General features: G+C 41.1%; 1 protein-coding gene across 2 annotated transcripts; it reads left to right on the forward strand.

The window, feature by feature from the left end:
• Positions 1-10,725: 10,725 nt before the first annotated feature.
• si:ch211-284e13.6 (uncharacterized) lies at positions 10,726-17,090 on the forward strand. Of its 2 annotated transcripts, none has more exons than XM_060913282.1 (4): positions 10,726-11,051; positions 12,876-12,978; positions 14,844-15,837; positions 15,950-17,090. In XM_060913282.1, the coding sequence occupies exons 3-4, from the start codon at positions 14,875-14,877 to the stop codon at positions 15,959-15,961; spliced, it is 975 nt and encodes a 324-aa protein (XP_060769265.1). In that variant the 5' UTR covers positions 10,726-11,051; positions 12,876-12,978; positions 14,844-14,874; the 3' UTR covers positions 15,962-17,090. The 2 variants fall into 2 exon arrangements, with proteins under 2 accessions (XP_060769265.1, XP_060769266.1); XM_060913283.1 differs by having other exon boundaries at positions 12,879-12,978.
• Positions 17,091-17,317: the final 227 nt, after the last annotated feature.

A 17,317-nucleotide genomic window follows, 5' to 3' on the forward strand; every position in this document is an offset into this window, starting at 1 on the left:
AACAAGCGGACCGAGACCGAGCTGCAAGGTCGGACTCGGTCCTGACCAAAGGAACCCTGGTGCGGATCTTTTGGAGGTGTGAAAGCAGACCGGACCTAATCCGACAGTTTTGCTTTTTTGTACCTCGGGAGCTTCCGTCGTTTGTTGAGCATTATGGGAAATAGAGTCTTGACACTCCACCGTAAAGTGCAAACACTGTTTCGGTTGTCAAGGGAACCTTACAACAGTCGTTCAGTCATTCAGACCAGTGGTAGGCTAGACTACAGAGTACAAAAAATGAGTAGGGGCAAACGTGGGCCGAGGAAGAAACGCGTACCCTTGTGGATATATGGGCAGATGTCCACATATCTGAGCTTTTGGAGAGAACACACAAAAATGCCGACGTGTTTGCTGTATTCAGTGAGAAAATGAAGGAGAAGGGGTTCACGCGCTCCCCAGAACAATGTCGGCTAAAAGTGAAGAAACTCCGTCAGACCTACATTAAAATCAGGGACATTCTTTCAAAAAGTGGCGGTACTAGCGACGCAAAAAAGAAATTCATCTATTGCGTGAAGAGCCAGAACTGTCACAACATGATGTGCGCTCATCAGCGCTATCCTCCGTAGCCGCCTTGCCCTTTGTCGTCGTCGTTGATAAATTACTTGTACAACAGCATAGTAATCGCACAATTGTGAAAACAGTAAAAACTGGAAAAAACATATAGCTTTGATGACATTAAAAAGAATAACAGCACGGAAAGCCTCCATGACTACTTTTGAACTTAACGCTTTGTGCGCGTGCCGTCTCTGACCAATAGCTGAACAACCTCAGGGCGCGTGGCTTTGTTGACAGATTTTGGTCCGCTTACTAAAATGTACAGTGTGAAAGCGAACTGCACCAAAATGAAAAAATAAAAAAAACATTTGGTTCGGACCAAAGCAAGTGAACTATTGAACTATCCTGGTCTGAATACACCCAAAGATTCCTGTTCTTGGCTGCAGGAGTGGAACCCAATGTGGTCTTCTGCTGTTGCATGCTGAAATGCTTTTCTGCTCACCACGGTTGTAAAGAGTGATTAGATGAGTTGCTATATCTTTCCTTCCTGGCAGCTTGAAATATGTCCATTTTCCTCTGACCTCTCTTATCAACAAGGCGTTTGTTTCCACCCACAGAACTGTCGCTCACTTACTTGATGGTTTTTTTTGTTTTTCGCACCATTCTAGAGAGTAAACTCAAGAGACTGTTGTGTGTGAAAACCCCAGGAAATCAGCAGTTTCTGAAATACTCAAACCAGTCCATCTGACTCAAACCAACACCCATGCCACAGTGAAACTCACACTTTGAGATCACAGTTTTTCCCATTCTGATGTTTGAAGCAGTGGCGGCTGGTAATCTTTCAAACAGGGGAGGCTGGTCGGTTACGATATTTCCAGATTTTAAAAGAAAAAACACATCAATTTTGCCCATACTCTTGCCTCTGATCTGGCTGATTGTTGGCAGGATCACAAACTGTGAAATAACAGGTTCTTTTGGCCCATTAGCCTACTGTCCAATATACATGATGGTGGTGTTGGGGGGGGGTATATTTTAACATTTTATATTTTAAAATTGTGGCATGTTCTTTAAAAATTGATTATTGAAAGCAGCTCTTTGTCAGGAACCTCAGCAGTAACAGCAGAGTGTTCTGGAATAGGCACAAGCACTGACCTTGGGGAGCCAAACATAGAGCTGGGTGCCACACATTTCATTCAATGACACTTTCCCTATATTTTACTTATTTTGACTGAGAAATGTTTTATTGACAATTTTGATAACCCTTCACTTTTAATCCAGGTCTGTAGTGTGAAATGTTCTCAGCTGTGTTTTTGTTTAAAAATGTTTTCCAAATTGTAGCTGTGTTTAATTCATATCCAGAAAAATATATATTCCAATATAATATACTCAGCATAAACATTTTAAATAGATTCTATATTTTTGGTCCATCCATGACATATTACTAAAGTAGCCTATTTACTGTTGTTGATGTGGGTCACTTGCTGTTAGCCAATTCACTTTCTCATACCAGGAGAGCTGAAAGGAACAAGTATTATTCCCTACCTTTTTCACCAAGTCAGTTTGAGGTGTTGGTCTACCCTGCTCTTTAATTTTAATTTTTTCCTCGAACGGAAGACTGGCAAATGGCTTCGCCAAAATTAAATCAGCAATGCTTGGCATCTGTGCGCAGCTTTCTTGCTAGCTGACTAGCCCCCTCAAGTTCAAGTTCAGTCACTCAAATAAACAAAATTTCTGGAACTAAGATAGCAAACTTGACAACACTATATTTACACTTTATTTACAATGAAAATACCGGTATATACAAACTAAAAAAGCTGGTAGAAACCGTATGTAATGAATGAAATCGAAATGTAAGCTGATCTCTTACAATACACCACAGCACTTGCGAATCTGCATGGGACTGAACTGAAATTCACCGCTGCCTGTCTATAGTTGAAACGAGCTGTCAATCAAAGAAAATATCCGGCCGCTTTCACCAATCACCAGTCTCCTCGCGGAAAGCTTTGCCATGTCCCTCCCACTGTGAGGCTCGGAGTCTGTGGGCGGGCGTTTTCGCACCGACCGTTGCCAGGATGCGCGCGCAGCCTGGACTCAGAAACAATGGCGCTGCCCATAGACCGGCATTATGAGCTGTCAGATTATGCAAAACAATTGTCGTTACAAGATCGAGAATGCTACATAAATAAGTTAACTCTAACAAGTGGACATCGCCTACCGGATCCGTATTTAATTAAAGAGTGGACGGACGATGTTAGTAAGTTTTCCTCTGATACCTGAAGGCAGTCATACTATTTACAAAAAATGTCAAACTCAAAAAAAAAAAAAATTTTTACAAAAGTAGCCTGCCATCAACATTCTGGTTACAGCGAGACTACAACTTGATTAACAATGGGACATGCATATTCATTTTGTTTTAATCAAATTATGCCAGTGATGTGATGGTAATGTGGCTTTAGCTACAACAGCAAATACCAACACTAAACAGCAATTTGCAGGAGGTGATGGCATGAAAGGAATGATAGTGTAAAGAGTGCAGCTAAGAGAAATCAGAGCTGCGTAAAAAGCGAGAGGCAGAAAGCAGAAATGAAACTGAACGGGGCGGGAGCTAGGTTAGAGCAGTCAACGTAAGCTGGCATTTAGAGTGAGGGCACACAATTTTACCTTTCCATCCTTGCTTTAAAATTGTGATTTTCGGCATACACAAATAATGATGGCACAAAATCTGGACTGCTTGAGTCAAGCGAGACCTCTCCGACAAACAAAATTGCATGCAAAGCTAAGTTAACATGCTAACAATATTCATTACATTGTGTAACTATGACCCAGCTAATCAGACAAACGTTACCAAAGTATTTTGCTACATCAATAAACGAAGACTAGAAAGAATAAAAAAGAAAGATTTAATAAATAGCCTGATCTTACCTGTGATGAAGTGGGCGCTGCAAACCCGCGCATTTTTGATAGTGCTTTCATCCCAGTCTACACGTTTGATGGCTTGTAGCCATAGACGTTGGCGATTTTTTTTTTGAATGGGTGAGATCCTGCTGGAATTCTGAACATTTTAACCCCATCACTGCTACGATTCTGACACCCGACAACACAACAACTAGGCATTTCCTCCAAATATTTCTTCTCGTCTCTACCTTCGCTGAGTCTTTTTTTGGGTCCAGGCTGTGCGCGCAATTTCCTCTTACGTATGAATGACGTTTACTGCGAAGGGCTCTATAGAGCTCTTGCAGTCACGTGACCGGAAAGTACACAACCGCCATCTTGTCGGTAAAAAACACCGCTGAATACTGCTGCACTCGTGTACAGAATGGATCGATTTCAACCGACGGACTACACGGCTCATTTTTCTAATGAACAGATAACTAGATATATGTCTAAAATAAACGATCTACAGATGAGTGACCCTTATGGCTTACCGGACGGAGTTTTCACGACCGGATTTTGAACTGCCAGCGGAATACCCAGATGTGTATAATTACCTCATTAACTTTCCCTCGCTGTTCAGTGGTGAAGCACTGCGTGCTTATAAATCTCTGGACAGTTATCTTTACAGAAATTCAGGATTTGTCAGTGACTCAGATGTGGCATCTTGTAAACAAGAATCCTCATTGGATGGGTAAGTCACTTAAGTATTGAGTATAGCACTGACCAGCCGATTATAGAATAGAATAAGGTAATTCCAGCTGTAATTCCAAATTGTCCGTCTTGTTTACATGGATCTGGCATTGGAGAGATAGAGGCTTAGCAGTGGAGGTTTGAGTGGCTGTTTTCTGAGCTTAGTCAACAGGCCGGCTCTGCAGCCTCGCTTTTGCTTCCGCTCCCGGCGCCGCCTCCTTCGCTTTGCTTCTGATAACAATCCACGGAGACCCCGCTGGTCTCGCTATCTCGTCCGGAATGTTGTGCATGCGATGGAAATCGCTACAAACCGTCATTTTCTGCTGGAAACCAATGTCCAGTAAGTCCATACGGTTGTAGTGGATATTGAAGTCCGGTACAGACGAACAACATGCAAAAATACACACAAAAAACATAAAAAACGTGCACAGGTAGGGAGAGCTTGTAGCCGCAGCCATTGTAGTAGAATTGTATACAGTAGGGTTTTCCAGAAGAAAAGGTAGAAGTAAAAGCAGAAGTAGAAGTAGAAGGCGGAAATATGGCGTTTGACCGACAAGATGGCGTCTGTCACAATCTGGATCGGCTGTGACGTCATATGCAAGTGCTCCATAGAAAAGCGCATAGCTCCCAAATGCCATTGAAGTCCACTGAGGCTGGGAGTCCGTGGGCGGGCGTTTTCGCAGTATTTGTCCAATAATCGTCTTGCATTTTGATATTGAAAGCGCAGAGCTCCCAAATGCCATTGAAGTCCACTGAGGCTGGGCTGCATCGCGCTGTCACGAGGGGGAAAAACTCACACACACATTAGGCGAACTGGGGAAAGTTATAATGGAATGATTTCGCACTGTAGTTGGGTTGAGCACATATATTTCTATGATTCTGGATCTGAAATAGCAATGTTATAAGGTCGGCTATAACATAAGCCTAGCACAATTCATCCTACACGATGTTCGTCATTTTTAGAGGAGGCTGAGCCTCCCTTGTTGTCTTAGAGCAATCGCCCGTGGTTTGAAGTGAACATTAACTGATTTGTATCTGCATGATTTGATGCATTGTGCTGCTGTCAAGGCTGATTCGATAACTGCATAAAACAGCAAGTGGATGGGTGCTTCTAATAAATTGACCAGTGAGTGTATATGTATGCTGTTGAAAATAAGTAATTTCGAAGTCGACAGGACATTGTCACAAGTATTCACTGAACTGCTGTTCTGCAGCGCCCCCTGTCGGACGACAGCAGGCTCATACAGGAGCTGCTGCTGCTGCATTGCAGGAGGCCTATAGCTCCATTTCTGACCTCTTCTAGTGACTCAGAATTTTGTGTCAAACGTTTAAAATAAAACTGCAACTATAAATTTTCCGAAATTAGGTTGCTGAAATGTGGAAAAAAAAAAAGAGATGTAAGTTTTAGTCTATAATTAACTAGGCCTTGATTGTGAGTGTATACACTTCATCCTATCCGGTTGGGTAGTAAGTAAAATTTGCACTAGATTTAATCATATTATTTCTATTTGCAACATTTATCAATAGATTTTACTTGGATATCTTGTGTGTTGTGTATTTTACATTTGGCCCAACATTAATTTAATATCATATACTGTACATCGCGTCATCAGTCCAAAGAGAAGCGAATATAAAGCTGACACCACTGTTTTTATACTTACAATATTTTAATAAGTGGTTTCAGGGACTGTTGTGGTCATTAGAAGACTCTTCTAGGTGAAGACTGGGATTCGACTCGCATTTCTAAAAAGCCGTTTTGGAAATGAGGTCAAGACAAATAGATACCTGTGATGCTCTCACTGAAAACTCTCTTCTCTCAGCATGCGCCTTATTACAGTACACAGTCATATTCATGCAGGAATGATTGGCGTAGTTTAGTCAATGCAAATACATGGAACACCTTGTTGTTGTTGTTTTATTCTTTTTACATTTATTTAAATAGATTTCAACAATCAAAAGGAAATTTCAGTGCACATTTTAAAGGATCTAAAGGCAAAGGCCAACAATTTTGTTTGGTTCCAGGGGAAAATGTCATGTCTGGTGCTATGAAAAGATTCCAGCTTGGCATTACATTATATTAATAGCGTACAGTCTTATTCAGAGCAGCCTGGGGTTAGGTGCCTTACCCAAGGGGGCTTCAGCCATTCCTGCTGGTCCAGGGAATCAAGCCAACAACCTTTTGGTCCCAAAGCTGCTTCTCTAACCATTAGGCCATGGCTTCCCATCATGTCTATCACTAATGTAAACCCAAAACAGACACAGGAGCAGATAATTTCTAAACATGTTCAGCTACACACTGAACTCTGATTAATGTACATGTCTTCCTTTGTTGCCATTCAGGATTGCCATGATGCTGATCTTCCTCCACCAGCTGTGACCAGATCTCTGGCATTCAGCAACAAATTCAGGCATAACACGGTATGGGATCGGTCGAAAGAAGATGCCTTGGGGATTATTTATTCATACCCCTACTACTCTGTAATTCTCCCAAAACACACATTCAGAGCTGGAATTTTTTCAAGGATGTCAAACCGCCTCAACCTTTCAGTATGAACCACGGCCGTTCTGTTCCATATTAAAACCAGAATGTAGCCAATACACTAACGTCTACAGTTGGATCTATAAAAACCCAGTGAAGCTTTGTAGTCAGTGTTAAATCACATTTTTAATGAAAAGACACTTTTAGACAAGAAGTTAAAGGAAGGACTTTTGGATCTTTTTACATTTTGTTTTGTAAAAAAAAAAAAAACCAAACCAAACCAAAAAAACCCCAAATGTTTGTTTGTAAAGCATCTGATCATATATAATTAATGAAGGATTGAATGCAAATAATGTACTCTTTCATTGATTCATCTTCTGTAACTGCTTTATGCAGGTCAGCAAAATACAGTATTTTTTAAAATATTATGTAAGTTATGTGTATAGAGTTACAAGTTAGAGTAGTATAAATGATTAAGGTGAAGCAAACAGAAACATTCCATGTGTCCGAAATCACTCATGCGTTCACTACTCCCTACTCACCATATAGGGAATTACTATATAGGGGACTTTCGGACACTACTCCGCCGCACCGTTATTTACCTTATTACTGTTGCACAGTTAAAATGTGCCAGATCAGTCGGCTAGTGGGGTTTCAAAATAATAAATACATGCATGTGTTTTTGCGATAAATCCATATTATACTGATCGTATTTCCCACATTAATAAATACAAAGTACTTTGCGTTTTCTGCATCTTTCAGTTCTTTTAAATCAAGACTGAATACTTTCTTCTTTGCCGCTGCCTTTTGTTAAATCAAATTTGAGGCTTTTGATTAATTCCTCGCTCTGCACTGTAACTTTTATTCTTGTATTTTATCTGTCTTATTCCATTTTAGTTTATTTTCTATTCTCTTACCATTTTTAATTGTACTTGAATGCCCATTTCTAATGTGTTTCTTCCTCCGTCCATTCACCCCAACACACTTTGTTTTTTTCTTTCAGCGTGACCGCAATGCATTTTTTGCTTGGTTAGTGACCATCGGTTGTACACTACTTTTCACGGTGCATTGTGGGATACTTTGAGTGCACTATATAGGGTGTAATAATTCTCACTATACATTCGGACAGCACTAGAAAATGGCGAACTCACTATATAGTGGACTATATAGTGAGTAGTGAGTGATTTCGGACACAGGGATTATCTCATTTTTCTGGATTTCTACACAGTGCGCTTTGGTCATTTTGGAGAGAATTCCTGTAAGCCCTGTGTAATGAGTCATATCCAGAGTTATGGTTGGCCAAGATTGCACATTTGGATCGCAAATTTTGTCCAACTGCCGAGAGAACAGGACAAAATTCTCTTGTTTGGACAAGATGTCTTACATTTACAGAGTAGCTTGTGGTTCAAAATCAGTACAGAGATATTTTCCACTTCTTTCTTTGCTCAAAAATTAGATAATCAAATTCAGCCTCACAGAAAAATCCTGTTATCACACATACTTACTAACAATTTTATCACCAAACAGTGTGTACATGTACATGAATTGTGACATTTAATCCCATTTTCTTATCATGACCAAGGCTGAAAGTACTGTACATCCACTCCATAACAAGGCACAACATGCAAGCTGATATATGGAGCTGGGGAAACTTTGCAAAGGTTTCTTGGATCTTGTTATGACTTCAGCTGTAGTTCTACTGGACTCGAGTGTCACCTGCCACTGAACTTTACTGTTCCTTCAGGTTCTGAATTAGGCCATGTTTTCTACTAAAGAGTTATGTTACTGTAGAATGTAGGTGCTGTGAAACTGTAAATCTGAGAGATGGATGTGTAAATAAAATTGGTTTTAGCAGGAAAAAAATAGCTTTTTTCTTCTTATAAGTTTTAAAAATCCATCTTAATCAGTAGAAAGCCTTTACAATCCCCAATCCACCCCCACCCCACCCCAACACACACACACACACACACACACACACACACACACACCACATTATGAGCATTAAATAAGTGTATTTAAAACTATACTTAACCAACTATACTAAACCAGTGGAGGAGTTTAAGTATCTCGGGGTCTTGTTCACGAGTGAGGGTAGGGGGGAGCAGGAGTTGGACAGACGGATCGGAGTAGCGTCAGTAGTGTTGTGCTGTTGTGGTGAAGAGAGAGCTGAGCCAGCTCTCAATTTACTGGTCCATCTACGTTCCCACTCTCACCTATGGTCACGAGTTATGGGTAGTGACAGAAAGAACGAGATCACGAATACAAGCGGTTGAAATTAGTTTTCTCCGCGGGGTGGCTGGGCTCTCCCTTAGAGATAGAGTGAGAAGCTCAGTTATTCGGAAGAGGCTCAGAGTAGAACTACTGCTCCTCCACATCAAAAGGAGTCAGCTGAGGTGGTTTGGGCACCTTGTTAGGATGCCCCCTGGATGTCTCCCAAGGGAGGCTCTCTAGGTATGCTCCACCGGGAGGAGACCCCGGGGCAGACCCAGGACACACTGGAGAGGTTACATCTCTCAGCTGGCCTGGGAATGCCTCAGTATTCCTTGGAAGAGCTGTTGGAGGTGGCCGGGGAGAGGGAGGTCTGGGCAGCTCTGCTTAGGCTGCTACCCCCGCAACCTGGACCCGGATAAGCAGTAGAAAATGGATGGATGGATGGATGGATGGATGGATTTAAGACTAATTGTACAATAATCAGGGTTTGATTTGAAGGGGATGTGAAGGGAAATCTTTCTGGACAGGTAGTGTAGACAAGCTCTAAGCTTATTGCTAATGTGTTGTTTTAATGTTTACTACTACATTTATTATGCTGGCTGTCTATTTAACTAACTTTATACCAATCACCAGGGTAAGACAGATAGGAGCGGCACGGTGGTGTCATAGTTAGCATGGTCACCTCACAGCAAGAAAGTTCTGGCTTTGAGCCCAGTGACCAACAGAGACCTTTCTGTGTGGAATTTGCATGTTCTCCCTGTGTCTGCGTGGGTTTCCTCCCACAGTCCAAAGACATGCAGATTGGCTAATTGGCTACTCTAAATTGCCCATAGGTGTGAATGGTTGTTCCCCAAGCCCAGAAATGGGAGGGTTGCGGCAGGAAGGGCATCCGGTGTAAAACTGTGCTCCAGTTAATATGACGTGGATCAGTAGGGTCCACATGGACCCCAACCTGGCAATAGCGCTAGACAAGGAGACCAGGGAAAGACAGATGCATCTCTCCCATTACTTAAACTCCTAATTATTAAAAAAAATTCAACCAAGGGTGGCACGGTGGTGTAGTGGTTAGCGCTGTCGCCTCACAGCAAGAAGGTCTGGGTTCGAGCCCCATGGCCGGCGAGGGCCTTTCTGTGCGGAGTTTGCATGTTGTCCGTGTGGGTTTCCTCCGGGTGCTCCATTTTCCCCCACAGTCCAAAGACATGCAGGTTAGGTTAACTGGTGACTCTAAATTGACCGTAGGTGTGAATGGTTGTCTGTGTCTATGTGTCAGCCCTGTGATGACCTGGCGACTTGTCCAGGGTGTACCCCGCCTTTCACCCATAGTCAGCTGGGATAGGCTCCAGCTTGCCTGCGACCTTGTAGAACAGGATAAAGCGGCTAGAGATAATGAGATGAGATATCACACTGATTTCTGCATTACAAATAACCCCGGTCTACAGTATATCACTAACCTTAGCATCAATACTAGACATTTTTTGTCCTTATAAAAGGTCTGAACAGGGCTTATAATTTATAACAATATATGATATTACAAGTTTATTTATATAGCTAATACAGAGATTATTACTGTTAATAAGAGAATACAATTCCAAGATGATATGGAGGTATCTGATTGGTCCAGACAATTTTTAATAATAATAATAATAATAATAATAATAATAATAATAATTAAACTATTTAATTTGCACTTCTTCATTCATCCCAGTGGGACTGTATTTCTGACAACCGTGATGACGTTCCCAAATCGGCACGCGGTCATTTGCCTAGAACTAGGACACTGAAGCCCCGCCCATTAGCAGAAATGAGCCCTCTTATTGGACAAAGTCAGAGTCTGTGGGTGTGGCCTGAAAACAGGACTAAACTATGATTGGGCTGGATCAGAATGTGAAATCGCGTCCAACACATGAAGCAGTGAGGAAAAGACAGTGTGATATTATATTAGAGACTGGATAAACAATCTTGGATATTGGTTTTCTTTAAGGAAAAAAAATTAAACAGGAGAAAATATTTTCTTTGTTGTGTTTTTTTTTTTTTAATGAAGACGGGAACTAGGCGGTGTTAGGCATAGACCAGTGTAGATTTGACTTTTTTTTTTTTTTAATTTTTATTTATTTATTTTTATTAATAGAAGACAATGCAAAGCATAACTGAGGACTTATTCATCACACGCTCCAAGGGTTTATACGGATCAGGATAAGAGAAGGTACAACTTCAGAAACTTGTTCATCTCTCTCTCTCTCTCTCCCTCTCACACACACACACACACACACACACACACACACACACACACACACACAGTTGTCATGCAGAACTTATATCATAACAAAAAGTAAGCTTATCATCATCATCATCATTATTATTATTATTATTATTATTATTATAAATAATTACAGATTTGCAAATAATCTTTGAACAAACTCATATCAACTTTTCCTGATGTTCCACACTGTAAAATGTCACGATGCCTGTTTTGAGGTCACTTCCTGTTCGAGCTTTATGAGACTGATTAAAATGATAAAAAACTGAGAGCCACCGGTTGCCAGATTGCGCCTTACTCCTACTTAACACTCTGTGCGGTAATTCATTATTATAGGATTATAATTTTAAGTTTTATGCTTTTAAGAATAATAAGTAAGATGAAATAGTAACAGGAAGGTACTCCAGCGTGGAAACCCTGTCAAATATGTGTAAATTATCTCAAAAGTACTAGTACAAGAAGAAAGAATAAACCCGGTTGCTTGGTTACTGGCAGAGGGCGGGATTAACCCGAATATACACGCATGGAGGGGAAATAAAAGAAGACAACAAACCCTCGAAATGTAGGCCAGTGTGCGTGACCCAATTCCACACACACACACCAGAATGTTTAAATAGTGCACTATAGTACTTTGTATACAACTCTATGCTGGACACTCAAACATTTCTACACTGTACAGCTTATGCATGGTGAAATTTTTCTTATATTCACCTATAACACACCAGGTAACAACATGCATGGTTTGGGTATGCCAATTAATTTAATCCATAGTCCTGGTTTCACAATTGTATGAGACATTTATTCATCCATCCATCCATCTTCAGGAACCATAATTATTATCCTGTTTGGGGTTGCAGTGGAACCGGAGTAGTCCATGACAGGATACCATGCACATTCACCTACGGGTAGTTTAGCACTCAATCCACTTACCAGCATTCTTTGTGAGGAAAGCGTCACAAACACACGGAGAACATGCACTGAGTAACTCTAGCTCAGGACTGAACCAGGGACGTGAGGCAGCGATGCTCCTTACTAAACCATTGAGCTGCTTGTGGAACGTTTATTTGTTTAGATACTAAATAGATTAACGTAGGACTACTTTGAGGCCTTTTATCAGGAAAAAAGTAACCTGGCCTGCTATAAAATGTCATTTTTAATAGGTCATAATGACTACAATGAGTAAAAATTACCTCTGCTGTAGTGCTACAGATCTGTACGCTAATCGGCCTGTATTAAAATAGTATGCGGCTCTACTGACATACTGTTTATCAGCAGCATGCCGTCTGGGTGGCAGCCCAAGTGCGATCGAGGAGCTCCCTCCTCTCACCTTGGCATGACGCCACTTCTCGTGTATTTTTCTTTCAGAGCGCCAGGGTAATTTCCAGAGAGGGTTTTGATGTGGAAGAAACAAAACACTTGCATGTGACCTTAATTTAACACGTTGCTAACAACAAACCATGGTTTGTGATGTTATGGCAGACTCTTTCCTCCAGCAAACCACAGCCTTCACAATGTTAAATGACCTGTCCCCCCCCCCAAATCCTTGAACAGCATCACAGATCCACTACAAACAGCAAACATAACATTTCAGGAGCATATAAACCAACGAAATAGAATTAGCTGCTGAGTTCAATATTGCCTTGGAGGAGTATTGATGTGTTCCATTTGGTTTTATGGAAGTAACATTAAATAAGTTACTGATAAAATAAACAGAGTGCTTACATTAACAAATGCATTCATGTAAACTGAAGCACTTTACTCTGTCTCTAGAAGGAGGTCACAAGCATCAGGTCGCTCCCAGTCTTTTGTGGTGGAGTATCGGGTGTTTTTGGCCCTACATCCCTTGCCAGAGTGCTGACAACAAGAGTTCGTGGTGAGTATATGAGACAGATATTTTGTTTTGGGCCCCCTGGCGAAGGCGATCACTCTGAGGCTGACCTACTTTTCTTCAGTTCATACCTGCAGAGCTATTTATACTCATGACACACATACTCACTCACGCTCATGCTCTCTCTCTGTCTCTCTCTCTCTCTCACACACACACACACACACACACACACACACTTTCAACCAGTAAATACACTAAATATATTCTAACGTTTTGAGCAATGAGCCATCACTGCCATTCAACACTCCTGCTCCTCCACCTCTACTCAAACCATATCCCACAAGTTTGTGCATGCCCTTTTACTGTCCTCAGACTGAGTTATTCTTTGGCTTGCCCTCAGTGCTGTGGCGCCTGCATATTGTGTGCAAACTGATTCACACAGTTTTGTCGAATAAATGCCTTTTGTATCCAAGCTGTCTGGCTTAAATGGAGCATGGAGTCGGATCATTGTAAGTGATAGTGTAGGCTTGACATGCTGCAATAAATCTACACCAACAGAAAAAGAGTCTCACAGTAGTGTGTGGGCTCACGTTTCAAACTATTACTGAGAGGAGACGCCATGGCATTTTAGATAAAGGAATGGAACTCGGTGAAAAACTTTGGAATTTTAATATACTAGGGAATCATTGGGTGGCACAGGGGTAATGTTTTCACTTCACAGGTACAGGTTCACCAGGTTGATCCTGAGCATCTTTGTGCAGGATTTCCTCCAGGTTCTCCAGTTTCCTCACAGTAGGTGGACTGTCTACAATAAGTTGCTCCAAAGCTTGAATGTCTGTGTGATGGAATAGCATCCCATCCAGTGTACTGTATATTTTCACCAAGTGTTCTCGACTGAGACTCCTAAATCAGCATGACCCTTTCCATGTATATGGTGTAACCCTCTTGAGCTGCAGCTAAACATTTGCAGTAACTGTTGATCAGTCCTGCACATTGGTTTGGAGGAATTTTAGCTCATTCCTCTGTACAGAACAGCTTCACCTCTGGGATGTTGGTGGGTTTCCTCACATGAAATGCTTGCATAACATTTCTATTGTATTAAGGTCAGAACTTTGACTTGACCATTCCCAACCATTAATTTTATTCTTTGGTAGAATGGCTTGTGTGTTTACAGTCGTTATCTTGCTGCATGACCCACTTTCTCTTGAGATTCAGTTTACGGACAGATGTCTTGACATTTTCCTTTAGAATTCACTGGTATAATTTAGAATTCATTGTTCCATCACTGATGGCAAGCTGTCCTGGCCCAGATGCAGCAAAACAGGCCCAAACCATGATACTACCACCACCATGTTTCACAAATGGGATAAGGTTGCTTGATGAGTATCAACAACTCTTTTTCTGAGGTCCTTAGAAATCTGCTTTGTTCATGTGATGATACACTTCCACAAACATGTTATGAAGATCAGACTTTGATAAATCCCTGTTCTTTAAATAAAACAGGATAAACACTCACACCTGATTGTCACCACATTGATTGAAAACACCTGACTCTAGTTTCAGCTTCAACTTAACTGCTAATCCTACGAGTTCACATACTTTTGCCACTCACTGATATGTAATATTGGATCATTTGTCTCAATAAATAAATAAATGACCAAGGACAAGATTTTGGTCTAATTTGTTTAAGTTTGGGTTCTCTTTAGGACTTTTGGGAAAATCTGATATTTTAGATCATATTTATGCAGAAATATAGAAAATTCCTAAGGGTTCACAAACTTTCATGCCACACTCACAAGCTATAGAATTCAACTTATTACATAAACCTAGCTATTGCCGATAATCAGATGTACACTAGAAACTTCTAACCAATTTATATCCATTGTACTTTTTTCTTTTGCTACTTACAGGAGACTCAAGTGTCATCCTGCAGTTCCAAACATGGACAACCAGAGGTACCTCCCTAAGGCAGGGGGTGACGACTCCAAACTCTCCACCTCGGCCATCCAACCAGAGCATAATAGTGAGGTCAGACAGGTGAGAAGACAGCCAGGTGACTCAGTGATCACTACAAGAGTCAGGAAGGAAGAGCCTGCAGATGTTCCCTGCAAGGTGCCTCGCTTCCAGTATGTTGACTTCCCCTCCCTACACCAGTGCATCAAGCAGCTATCTGTGCCACCACTGGAGGGCTGGCTAGCCTCATGTCCGCTTGGAAAAGTGCCAGCACACCTTCCAAACAACCCAAAGGAGAACGTGCCCAAGTTTAAATATGTCGACTACCCTTCACTCTACCACTGCATCCAGCAGCTGTCTGTGCCTCCATTGGAGATCTGGAGCTCAAAGCTTACAAAGCCCAGCCCAGGTGGGTTACGGACGGACACAGTAGGGCTGCAGTGCCCCTCTCAAGTACTTGGAGGTAGAAGGAAAAGTGAAGAGATGCAGGAAAATAGAGCAGAACAGCAAAACAAAGAAAAGAGGGGGCGTGGGAGCACAGTCCATGTCCCAGTTCTAGAGCCTGCAGTCCTGCAGTACATGAAAGGTACACAGCCAAGCTCAGCCTCAGAGAAGGATGAGAATTCCCAAGGAGAGTCCAATATGCACCAAAAGCACTCTGGTTGTAGCTCAGATTGTGTTTCTAGATTTGAGTCAAGTTCTAGACTAGAACTGGACAGAGCAGCAGAAAGGAACAAGAAAAGTCTCAGGCCATCTGTCATCAGTCTGGTGCGTACAGAAAGACAGAAACACAGAGTAGAACCAGATGAGCAACCAGAGAAGTGGAAATCTCCAGCTCCTATAACACAGGTGGAGCAGCCGATAGATCTAGAGTTGGTCTATCCCCTTGGCCAGCAGATATTTACAGATCCAGTGGAGTACCAAACTCACCTGTGCAGACACAAAGACAAGGTCAGCATGATTGCTAAACAGGGTCTCTACGGTACATCCAACAAACTATAGACACTAATGTTTCTATTGTAAAGAAGTTGTCCAACTAATTTTCTTCTGTCTCATTTTACAGGGACCACACTGATGGCCTGACTTCAAGATGGCCATCTTTCAGACTCTTCCAAGATATCATTGGTCACCTGTTGTGACAATTTGGCCTTGACCTCTCATCTTCTTCAACTTCTACAGGATGTTTGTAATTGGCAAGGAATTCTCAGTGAAGATCAGTCGCAATCTGGTGGTTATTGACAGTGTTAAGCCTAAGCGAGATAAAAAAATAACAGAAACTCAGCCTTTAGAATTTTGCCTTCCAAAATGCAAATGAAGGATCTTACAAGCCAAACTGGGCTAACTGTCTATAAGAGGATATTCAGACAAGCACACACATACCCATATGCATTATTGGTTATATCATCAGTCTAGCGGTACTAAAGAAAAGCTACTGGAATTTTGAATATATTTATACTTATGTAAGCTTTGAAAAGAGTGATATAACATCAGGTTCCTTTAATCTAAAAACTATGAAACCTTAAGTGCTGAAAATCTTCACAGACATATTACTATTTGCTGTCCTAAATGAGTAAAGACCAACTGATATAACACTGTTAACCCAACACAACATATTTGGTGAAACTAGTTTTAAGATCTGAGACAGGCACAAGAATTTCATGTTAATACGATTTTGAAGAGATACTTTACAGAATATCAAACCTGAAGCTCTGAATCTGTAGCATCAAGAAAAGCCGTTGGCACAAAGTTCATCATAAAATAGAGAATCTCAGCCTGATGCCATGTTGCCCTGAATTCCTAATGCATCCTGCCATCAACTGCAGGGTACGGCAGTAATGACAGAATGAAAAGTCAGGTGTAGGAAACTTGATAACCAGGTCAAGAACTGAGTCTGTGCAACACTTTGGGCTTTCTCTCCCAAAGAGTAAAGGTGATCCTACCTTTGAAACAAGACCCAGAGCAAGATACAAATGCCTTTCTAAAGACACCGGGGGGTTGATTACTTAGTTTTGGTTGTTCTGGTTTCTAAATGAACGACTATTGGTTATGCTGCAAAAAAAAAAAAAGGTTTATTGCTCATTTAATAACTTTTTTAATTAATCTTTGTATTTCTGAAGTTTTTTTAATCTATAGAATTTCATGTATGAGTGCAAAAAGGTAGCGTTAAGAGATAACTGTTTTTCAAAATATTTACTTGTTTTGTGTGCATTCAAGATTTTTAACAAATACTATGGGCAGTTTATTAAGTAATTTTGTCTATTTTGATTTTGTGTCTATTTTTATAAGTTTGTCATAAATTGTCCAGTGAGTGTAGACACAAGACCTATTTTGTGTCTACACTCATTGGACAATGTATGACAAACTTATGAGTATACGCTTATTAAATATACTTACGGAGGTACAATTTCTACAACAGCAACAAGAGATATTT

This window comes from Neoarius graeffei, chromosome 28 (genome assembly GCF_027579695.1).
Source record: "Neoarius graeffei isolate fNeoGra1 chromosome 28, fNeoGra1.pri, whole genome shotgun sequence".
In the NCBI taxonomy this organism is placed as follows: Eukaryota; Metazoa; Chordata; class Actinopteri; order Siluriformes; family Ariidae; genus Neoarius; species Neoarius graeffei.